General features: G+C 41.2%; 2 protein-coding genes across 2 annotated transcripts; both read right to left on the reverse strand.

The window, feature by feature from the left end:
• Window positions 1-1,863: 1,863 nt before the first annotated feature.
• Window positions 1,864-2,531, reverse strand: LOC121789591. Its single transcript, XM_042188009.1, has one exon. The coding sequence runs from the start codon at window positions 2,335-2,337 to the stop codon at window positions 1,879-1,881; it is 459 nt and encodes a 152-aa protein (XP_042043943.1). The 5' UTR covers window positions 2,338-2,531; the 3' UTR covers window positions 1,864-1,878.
• A 1,194-nt stretch (window positions 2,532-3,725) lies between these two features.
• LOC121789590 (lipoyl synthase 2, mitochondrial-like) lies at window positions 3,726-6,186 on the reverse strand. Its single transcript, XM_042188008.1, has 4 exons — window positions 5,682-6,186; window positions 5,129-5,340; window positions 4,638-5,017; window positions 3,726-4,189 (listed from the first exon to the last, which is right to left on the reverse strand). The coding sequence occupies exons 1-4, from the start codon at window positions 6,131-6,133 to the stop codon at window positions 4,082-4,084; spliced, it is 1,152 nt and encodes a 383-aa protein (XP_042043942.1). The 5' UTR covers window positions 6,134-6,186; the 3' UTR covers window positions 3,726-4,081.
• Window positions 6,187-11,516: the final 5,330 nt, after the last annotated feature.

Below are 11,516 nucleotides of genomic sequence, written 5' to 3' on the forward strand. Positions count from 1 at the left end.
TCGAGTTGAATCATCCTTGGAGTGGTTTCTTGGTTTTTTACCGATTTTTTTTTTGTGCTTTATTATATCAGTCATATATATGCTAGAAAGTGAACAAACTCATGAGATTTTATGATTTCTCAGATTTTACGAGAAAAACTAATTACTCCATAAATTAGCTTATAGTATTGATAAAAGAAAATACTAGGAAATTAATTATGAAAATAGGAGGATTTAATTTGATGGGAATAAACCGTTACTGCATCTGCAGTTATATATGTATTCTTAAATCCGGCATGTTGTTATGATGCTTTGTGATCTGGTCCTAAATTTTAGTATTGAGCAAAATCATAGCATAGTTTATATTGGAAAGAATAAGATTCCAATGGTTTTGTCCAAAAAATCTCAATGGAGATAGATACCGAATCACAAGACACTTTTAACTGCTTCCACAGTATATTTTCCTTTGGTCAGCAATTCTTGTCTTTTACCTTTTGTAGGTCTAAAAGAAGCAAAGAAAAAGAAGTTGGGCTTCGACATCTTTTTTCTCATTTTACTTTGGTTTATTTCGAATCTCTTACTTTTTTTGTGAATTCATATGACATTTTACTTTGGTTGATTTCATACCCTTTCAGGTTGCATAAGTATGAAACATATAAAAATAAAATTATATTCTTCTGTCTAAATTAGAAGTCTCATTTTTTCAATTTCGGTCCGTCCGCAAATAGAAATCTTAATTCATTTTTAAGTATAAAGAGTAATTGGCCTTGCATTCACTGATTCATTTCACTCATATTTTATTTAAAATTAATACTCCTTTTGTCCGCCATTAGAAGTCTCATTCTTTTCTGGCACATGGTTTAAGAAATGTAAAGAAAAAAGTGAGCGTAAATAAAGTTAGTGGAATATAAGTCTCACTTGTATATATTAATTTTAAATTAAATCTGAGTGAAATGAGTTAGTGGAATATGAGACCCTATTACTATTTATAGTAAAATGAGTCAGGACTTTTATTCGCGGACGGATTGAGTATATACAAGTGAAACACATATTTCACTAACTTTTCATCAATTTTTCTTAACATTTCTTGAAATTTGTGTTAGAATGAAATGAGACTTTTAATGATAGACAAAGAGATACTAGCACTTGTTGTGTCTATTGTCGAGTACTCCCTCCGTTTTTTTTAAAAATAACAACTATTTCCATTTTGGGTCGTTCCTTAAAAATAGAAATTTTATAATCTTTCTATTTTAGGACATGCACCCCACAATTCACTTACTCTACTTTCACTCATTTTGCTCTTCCTCTCTCTTACTTTACTCATTTTGCTCTTCCTCTCTCTTACTTTACTCATTTTTCTTTTTCTCTATTTTACTTTACCAATTCTTTTCACTTACTTTACCAACTGTGCATTAAAACCCATGTTGTTTCAAATGTTTCTATTTTTTGAATATAGAGGGAGTATTTATTTGTAAATCAAAAGAAGGTACCATCTGCGTATCATAAAGATACAAACTAAACTCAATAATCACTTTTCTTCAATGTTAAACACAAATTTACAATATTAAGATATTTTAACTTTTGTTACAACAATCAGAGAGGAAAACGACGTCATTTCAAAAGTCATAAAATTATGGATAAAAAATTCCATCATAAAAAGATAAAGCATTCCAATGAAACAACAGGATTTTCAAGCGTCTCAGCTTCCTCCTCCGCCGCCGGAGTCTTCTCATCACTCTCCTTCCGCGGTGGCAGAGGCGGCCCCACCTCCTTCTGCCTCACCGGAGACCTCCCATAACCCTCCTCAACATTCTTCCCGTTCAAATTCCCATTACCATTTCCCTCCGCCACATTACGCGGCGCCGCCGCCCGCCCGCCCCCGCACCGCCCTCACCGGCATCACCGGCCCCCTCTTCTCCGGCACTCTCCTTCCCACCACCCTCTCCCTCCTCCCTCTCCCCCGCCGTTCGCCCTCCGCTTCCTCAGCGGCGGCCGCTGATCAACCACGCCGTCTTCGTCGGCGGCCGCCGCCGCCGCCGACAGGCTCTCGCTGTAGCTCCCAATCTCCGACAACTCGGTGATCTCCGACGCCGTATCTCCGGCGTCATTTCCGGGCGCGTCGCGGCTCCCGGCGATCTCCGGCGGCGGCCGGAATTCCGCCGGCGATTCTTGATTTTCCGGTGACTTCGGTTTGAGCTTCTCGCTGTCGGATTTCAGAGCAACGGGCGTCTCTAGCAGCACCTCCTTCACGGTTTCGACTTCGAGAATTGCCCGCGGAGACGTCGGCGGCTCTCCATCGATGGAGCGGCGGTTCTCCGCCTCTCGATTGCGGCTGCCGGCGCTGAGACAGCAGCCCATTTCGATCTAGAGGGGGGATGTTCTAGAAACACCTCCAAAAAAACTTTGAAATTGAGAAGACAGAGATTAGTGTGCTAAAAAGTAGAGAGTGGTGTGTGTGTTCCCGCGTGCTTGTGTTTTAATAATATTGAGCTCTTTCACCTTTTTCATGAATTTGCATGTTCTATGTAGCCCACATCCCACCATCATTTATACACACTAATTATTTGGGTGTTATAAATCAATAGATATGTAATACTACTAACATAATGCCATGGGAGGTCAAAGTTGATTTATTAGTTATTGATTTATTTCTTTATAAGTGGAGAAGTGATTTACTATAAGTCGAAGTTGCTTTATTACATAATTGATGAAGATGCTTACTAAGATTGGTGCTTGGATAATTGGAATATAAATTTGTAAGATTATGAAAAGTCAAAGTCAGTTGTTAAGCTTTTGAATGATTAATGGGCTATTTAATTGTGCATTATTTGAGATTTGAATTAGAATAGGGGATCCAATTAATGATTTAGAGGTAAGAATCGGTTCATTAATGGTAAATTGGTAATACCGTTGAGATGTCTAGAACTTTATGTTTCAATTTTTAAGAATGAGCATGTAATAATATGAATTTGGATTTTGGTCCTATTTTTTTCCACTGAGATTAAATATCTCTAGTCGAATCGTATGCAAAATATTGTTGGTTGTGCAAGTAAGATTTAATATTTCGCATTTTTGATAATGACATTTTCTGTAATGAAAAAAACAACTCGAAGTTTTACTTCCCTTCATGTCCACAAGGCACAAGCATTTATAATTACATATATCGAAATAATTATACTATAAACTTATGGAGCCATAGATCGTTTTGCTTATCATTTTCGGTTCAACTTTAACCAATGTTTTCTTACTATTTTCCTTACAATGATAGAATGCAGGTTTGTATATTGATTTATAAGTTTTATTGAAGCTATAAAATAGTATTAGTAATTTATAAATGAGAAAAATGAGGCAAGAACAAATAGAAATATAAAGACAAATAGAATCAAGAAAATGAATGGTACAAAGAATATGTACAAATCAATTTAATTTATTAGAAAACCATAATTAAAACTAGTAGTATCATTTTTAAAAAAGTTTCTACTTTTTTTAACAGGATATAAGATATAAATATTAATAATTAAAAAGTTACACTTAAATTTATTAATCTAATCTTATTATGTGGCAATTTGGCACCATTTTAATTAAGTATTTACCATTGGTTTCTAAATATACTTTGATGATTTGAATGCTCAAAAGTAAAAAATTAGCTTCCTCGTGAATAAATAATTGAAAAATGGACAAGACTACATTTTGGTAAAAAAGATTTTTGAACCCAAAAATGTTCATATCGAGACAAGAAACTGCAGTTTTATCTAAGAATGTGAATATTTAAGTAAACGAGACGACAGTTATTCTTGCAATATCGTTCCTTGCATCATCATCGCAAGGCCAAATCATGGATTCTGCAAATATGCTAATTTAAATCAAAAAAGAAAAAAGAAAAATGGATATACAAAAACTACAAAGAACAAACATTCCATTTGTTAGTATGAAAAGCTCGCAGAAACTGCAACTGAACATCCAACCTGATTAATGGATGAAAGGGAGCTGCTGAAAGAAGTGGCCGAGGCCAGGAAGATCTCTCCCAAAACAGTAAAACGCATCGAGATCGTGAAACTGAGCCAAGAGTTTTTTCAAGAACGATCATCAGATATGTCCAGCGCTAGTTAGAAGAGGCTGCTCGGTCAGATTCTATCATGGATTTGATATAGAATTCGCCTGCCTTGTACGAGGACCTAACCATGGGGCCAGATGCCACGTACCGGAATCCCTGCCACAACAAACAAATATTTATGTATGATCACAATGCAGTAGTATTCAAGGGCTTCTATCTAATATCAGCAAATTCTAGTACGATTTCCCATTCTTGTAAATTAGTCCCATAGGTAGTGCAGGATTCTAAATCAGACAATGGTTATATAAACAATTTGTTTCGAGTAACTGAATAGAGTCATGCAGGAGCATTCAAGTATACGGCTGCCTAGGACAAGGGATCGAAGGAAATCACCACCCCAGAAAGGCGGGGATCAACAATAAGGTCGATTTTAGTACTTACCATTCCTAATTAACACAATTCCATCACAAACAAATATAAGGTGGTATGTGGATATTAATCAAAGAAAATGAGCTGAAGTGCCAATTTGAAGTAGCATGTTAGCATTCAAGGAACCATAAGGAAATGAAGCAATTTGGATGACAAATAGAGATGAGCAACAAACCATTTCCATGCCCATAAGCCTATACTTCTCAAAAGCCTCCGGGGTTATATACTCTGATACTGGCATGTGCCGCTTTGATGGTCTCATGTACTGACCGAATGTCATGACATCGACACCAGCTGCCCTCACTTTCTCCATGGTTTTCACTACTTGGTCAGGTGTTTCTCCACATCCTAACATTACAGAAGTTTTCGTGAGTGTCCCCTGTGGAGCATATTCTTTTGCCTTCACCAGAACATCCAGAGATTGCTTAAAGTTTGCACGGTGATCACGAACTGCACTCTGGAGCTCCTCCACAGTTTCAATGTTATGCGCAAAAACATCCAATCCGGATGTGGCGACTTTCTCTACACAGCCCTCATCTCCTCGGAAATCAGGAACTACAGTTTGAGAGCAATGCATTCAACTGTCACGATCCAATATGGTAACTCTATTGTTTCAACAAAATTTAATCAACTGCATCAAACTCAATATGAATATCTAAATCTTACCCAAGGCTTCTATAAGCATTGAAGGCTTCAGAATCTTCAACTTTTGCACTGTCTCCGCAAAATGACTGCTTCCTTGATCAGGCAAATCATCCCGGTCAACACTAGTAATCACGACATACTCCAAACCCCATGAAGCTATCGCCTCGGCCACATTTTGGGGCTCATTAGGGTCAGGAGGAGGCGGAGTGCGCGATGTCTTTACATTGCAAAATCTGAAGACACGAGCAAGCCAATAAAATCGAATTCTTTTCAACTCACAATAGTTACACTATGCATTAAAATTGGTTTAGATAACAAAATCAAACTATCTATCAGAGATTCTAGACAGCTACTGATCCATAATTAAAGAGATTCCCAGATAACTTGAGTTGAATTCATTGATTTGTTAAAAAATTGTCCCTTCTCCTAGAGTGATCACACAGACAGCTAAATGCCTATTTATATATACAATGTACTTCATTAATCACACAAAATTCAAAACTCAGAGCAATCAAAACAAAATCAATAAATCCATCCAAACCAAATAAAAAACCAATTGAAATTGAATCATCACCTGCATCCACGAGTACATGTGTCACCGAGAATCATAATCGTGGCAGTAGCAGTCCCCGTTTCTCCCCCAGACCAGCATTCCCCCAAATTAGGGCACTTCGCCTCCTCGCAAACAGTGTGCAATTTCAATTCCCTCAATTTCTTCTTAATGTGCGTGTACTTATCACCACCGGGGATCGATTCCTTCATCCATTTAGGCTTTGGCAGCGGCTTCTTCTTCGTGCCTACCTCCACCGAATAGCTGTTGTCGGATTGAAGCTTGATGAAATCTCCCAGCGACGGCGATTCATCGTGGAGCCTGCGGCGCAGGCCATCGAGGGTGTGGGGGTAGTTCTGGAAATCGGATTGCGGCGGAGATGGCGGAGCCGCAGTTGTGGAGAAAATTTGGGTGAATCGAGAGAGCGCGAATTTGGTGGTTTTGGATTTGAGGGATCGAGTTGCGATGGAATTCATTCTGCTTCAACTTCCTCTCTCTTTTTCTGTTGGGTGGTTGAATTTGGAAGATGACTGGGATAGCTTCTTTTTTTGTTTTTAATTTTATATTTAATTGTTTATGTAATTAAAAGAAGAGTGAATTGCCTAAATAGGCCCTAGACATGTAGCTTCTCACTTGAACAAAAAAAATATCACCAGTAGTAGCCAGAATTGTAGTTACGCATGTTTGAAGAGTTTTTGCACTTTTTGGCAGTGATTTAGGACTATTATACCCATAGAAAGGTGAAGGGTCATTTCGTCCGTTCATTCTCTATTTTGCTGACATTTTATTTCGTCCATTCATCCTAAAATGAGGTTTAGAGGACGCCCCTCCCGGCGGACGTCCGTCATTGTGCAAAGGTGACGCAAATACGGACGTCCGCTGCGGACACTGAAGTTTCGCGGCGTTCCCGAGACGTCCGTGGCGACGCCCTTGTGGACGTCCGTCATTGCGTTGACCGCGCGGACGTCCCGATTATTTTATTTTTTTTCGAAAATTCTATAAATACGGCTCGTTGAATTTCATTTCATTCGTCCCACTTGTATTAACAAGTATCTCTCTCTAAATACTTTTCTTTCAAAGATAAATGGAGCACCACAATAGTGATTCCTCCGCCACGAGCGAGTCACATGGACCGATCTTTCGCATTGGCGGAAGTACCCTAATGTCCGCCACGATGTCCGGAATGGCGGGGATGATGCCCCAACCCCATATGACAGCGGGGATGACGCCCGGCTACTACAACATGTATCCGCTTTGGTATAGGATGATGCCCCAAATGCGGGGGGTGAGTGCCGGAATGACCCCAATGCCGGGGATGATGTCGCCCCAGATGCCCGGGATGATGATGCCGGGGATGATGCAGGGCTCGCTTGTTGCTGCGGGGGGAGTATGCAGGGGGTCACCCAATCACAGGTGGACAATATCTATCGCCCCTATATGGATTTACTGTCAACGGACAACCCCCCGAGAACTCCTCTCGAGACTCAGTTCACTAGCATCGAGACGTTCTCGATGGAGGAGTTGGGGCTATCTCCGATCCGGGATTCTCCCATAGACGCACCAACGGCGACAGGGAGGAGGGGGAGGACAGGGAGAGGGGGGCATGGGACAGGGCACTACCTCGCCTGCGGCGGGGTACGATGGTCAGGCGGGGGCCGCTGAGGGGGGGAGGGATCCAGCGGGAAAAAGAGGACCGTCTGGAGCACATAGGAGTGCATCGCGCTTGCGAAGACGTAGATCAGTATAGTGGATGATCCATATATCAGGGCTAACCAGAATATCGACAGGATGTGATGGCGCATTAGCCAAAGCTACCTCCAATTCAAACCGCCAGGGGGGAAGCCTCACAATGGAGAACAATGCCGGAAACAGTGAGAGCGGCTGAAGAGGCAGCTCAGCCGATTCGCCGGCATTTACACAAACAACCTCCGCTCGGCAACCAGCGGCATGTCTACCGAGGATGAGAAGCTTCTATCTCACCATCAGTTCAAAGACGCTGCGACGGGCTTCGGGGAATTCAAATATTGGGACGTGTATCTTGTGGTGCAGACTTCGGCCAAGTTTACTGCGGGTGTTGAATCTGGATGGCCGAAGCGGACGAAGATCAGCGTCTCCGAGGAGTACAGTAGCAGTGCTGGTTCCCATGAACTCCCCTCCGTCGAGGCAGAGTTCCCGACACCTTCATCATTGGCCCGCCGCCGTCGCCTGGTGGGGAAAAAGTCTGCCGCGCGGATAGCGAGTGGAAGCGCCAGCGGGTCCCCGAGGCCCAATCGGCAGTTCCTACCCAAAACGATCCCGAGCTCCCCTCACTCACTCGCCCCGTCACGCAAGATGAAACCCTGTTACGTGCAATAGTTGAATGGCGGACATCGATCGATCGCCATTACAGGTCGTCGCTGAAGGATATCATCAACAGTATGCGGCGCGATTTGGGGTTGGGATACATGGCGGAGAGTGGTGACGAGGGGACTACCGGCGGGGACGACGGGGGGACTGGCGGCGGGGAATCCGAGGAGTGAGACGGTGGTTTTTTTTAACTATGTAATTTTTTTAAATAATTATGTATTTTTTTTGTACTATGTATGTTTTTATTTAAATAAAGTGGTTGCAATTTCTCCGTATTTGTGTCGAAATTTTAATTCCGTAAATTGTTTAATTTGGTGAATTTGTGAATTTTTATTATTGTAGGAAGTCCGTCGGGATGTCCTTGAGGATGTCTGCCACTGTGCAGTGAGATGTCCTTATGACGTGGCAGTGCAGTAGGAAGTCCTTATATGTGACAGGTGGTGTTTTTGGGAAGTCTGCGAGGATGTCCACCAGAACATCCGCACCACTGCGGATGCCCTTAGTACTTCCCCATGGAGTATTAAGTTATGGCATGTTAGTCTATTTATGAATATTTTGCATGTCTATTTAGAAATTGTAAACTGCAAATGGTAATACTATTGATTAGACACTCATACCGAATCTAATCTGGTCGTAGGCAGCCAATGAACCAGGACATTTCAATTATACAGCCAAGGTGTTCATGAAATTAATACTTTACATGTGATCAACCCAACCTTTTTAATGCCTTTGCAGTAACAGCCAAAGTCGAACCCTCAGCACCATTTTCAGGAATCCCATAATCTTTAAATTGTTTAGCCAGAGACCCTAAATCCTCCCGCAGCATAATTCCTACATTCGCCCTCTGTTCCCAACTAAACCACAACGCTTTCTGGAACTGGCAGCCGCCTGAAGAATTGCTGAACCACACCATTAAAACTCGCCAAAAAGATTATCCTATCCTATCCTATCCTGTTCCTGATGTCAAAAATAGCAGTCACGCCAGTTATCGTGGAGTGATCCACGGACAGACCAAATCCATTTTTCATAAAACTCTGCGGTGTGGGAGGATACAACCACACGACAGAGTTAAGTGAGAGTGAATGAAACCTGTAAATCCCTGCGCAAGCTTATCGGCTAAGTCCTGACTGTGCCGCTGCACAGACATCATTCTTACCGAATTAACAGAGAAAGAGTGTTACGGACTCAATTCCCACATCGGTTGTGAGAACAACTGATGTGGGGAAAATCGGGTTTGTGGGGGAGTTTACACTAAATATTACGTAAATGTACCCATTTTGTTATCTATTCCACAAATGGGAAAAACGCCGACCACATTGGCGTTTTTATTAGTAAATACGCCAACGTCATTGGCGTGTTTTAAGGTAAATACGCCAACGATGATGGCGTTTTATACTTGTGCCGTATTTTGGGTGTATGCTCTCGGATTGTAATTACGATTAAACACGCCAACTTGGTTGGCGTGTATAAATAAAAAAACGCATTTGTAAATGGCGTGTTTTCTTTGTTGAAACGCCGAACATATTGACGTTTTGTAAAAGACGCCAACCGGAGTGGCGTATTTACTTAATCATGAAAAACGCCATTCTGAGTGGCGTGTTTAATCAGACTGATATACCAGGCGTTCCTCCCCCAAATCGCGAAAACCTCACAACACACAGCCTTCGCGATTTCTCCAGCTGCGCGCCTTCTCTCCGTGATTTCGGCCTACATTCATCAATCGGTGCTATTCTCCCCCAAATTCATCTATTTTATTCGGTTAGTATGCTTACCTTTTACATAATTATAGTAATTGGTGGATAGCTAGGGTTTGTAATGGGTTGTGAATTGAGTAGAAATATTATGCATTTTGGATTGGTTGAATGATATTATTGTTGATTATTATGTTGGATTGTGTTGGGTTTAAGTTAATTTGTGTATAAATTTGATTATAAGCCTAAACCCTAGGGTTTTTATAGCTAAAAAATTGGGCAAATTGTTTTGATTTATGTGGGTTTTGGTTGATTAGTTTAGATTGTTAAATTTGTTTAGGTTAGGCAAAATTGAAATTGGTAGGTTGGGCGAATTGTTAATTGAAATTGTTAATTTTGTGTAGGTGAATTGGTTTATGATTTTGAATGTGCAATGTTGTGTAACTTGCTTATTTGATGTTGGTGTTCAATTTTGTGATATTGGATTAAATTGTATCTAATTATTGAAATGGTTTATGGTTGGTTATTGTTGAATTTGGTTTATGAAATTGGATTAAATGTTATGGTTGGTTATTGTTGAATTTGAATTATGTAGGTAAATTATGGCATCATCTTCAACCTCTCGTCGTCGGCTTGCATGTGGTCCTGCGGATCCATCTGTATTATATTTTCAGAGACAACACGTCTCTAACAACATATGGGCAGGAGTTCCATCCGAAGATGTACGCTGCCGACGATTTGAAGGAAAAATTTGGGATGTTCCCATCCAGCAACATGTCTTGACAATAGTGGACCAGATGGGGTTTGGGGGTATGTTAAGGTGTGGTAAACCAAAAGAAATTGACCACCATCTTATCACAGCTCTGATTGAACGTTGGAGGCCAGAGACTCACACGTTTCACTTTCCAGTCGGTGAAGCGACTGTGACACTGGAAGACGTGGAGGTCTTATGGGGCCTGAAAGTTGATGGAGAGGCTCTGACAACTTACATCCCCCCGACGGACGCGGGATATTGGACGGACAGGTGTATGGATTTTCTAGGATTCATACCGGAAGCATCCGAGTTGAAGGAAATGGCTTTTAAGCAGACGAGCTTATCGCGCCAATTGAGGATTGAGCTGTCTAATGACCACGAACACTACATATATGCTCAGCGGGCTCGTATCTATTGTCTGCTATTACTTGGTGGTCTGATGATCCCCAACGCCACCGGAAATAAAATTCCGTTCTTCTACCTACACTTTTTCATGGATATAGAACGGTGTTCTACATATAGCTGGGGTGGGGCGACGCTTGCTTGCTTGTACCACAATTTGTGTGAAGCGGCCGTTGGTCAGAGGACGGATGTAGGGGGAGCCTTAACTCTATTACAACTTTGGGCTTGGGAGAGAATCCCAAATATTAGACCGAGGATGCTAGATCCCGTGCATACAGACTATCTACCATGTGCAAGCGCGTAAGTTGTTCATTAATTGCGTTTTTAAACTTAATGTTCATCAATTTTCGTGTTCTTCGCTCATAATTTAAATTTTTTAGATGGAATGGCCCGGCGTCATATGTAAAAGCACCCGGACATTGTGTTGAAAATTTCCGAGATCAGTTCTCCATGATGCATCCTAATCAGGTACTTCATATATTTATAAAATGTTTTTGGTTTTTTGTTTTTTGTTTTTATGGAAATTATTTTGAAAAATTTGTATCACATGTAGTTTATTTGGAGGCCTTATCTCCACCGGGAGTTGCCGGAAAGTTGTGATGCCGGTCGTCCTATATGGATGTCGATCACAACGCTTATTTGTTGGAATCTGGCTGAGCCACACCT

The sequence above is a fragment of the Salvia splendens genome, unplaced genomic scaffold, assembly GCF_004379255.2.
Source record: "Salvia splendens isolate huo1 unplaced genomic scaffold, SspV2 ctg287, whole genome shotgun sequence".
Lineage (NCBI taxonomy): Eukaryota > Viridiplantae > Streptophyta > Magnoliopsida > Lamiales > Lamiaceae > Salvia > Salvia splendens.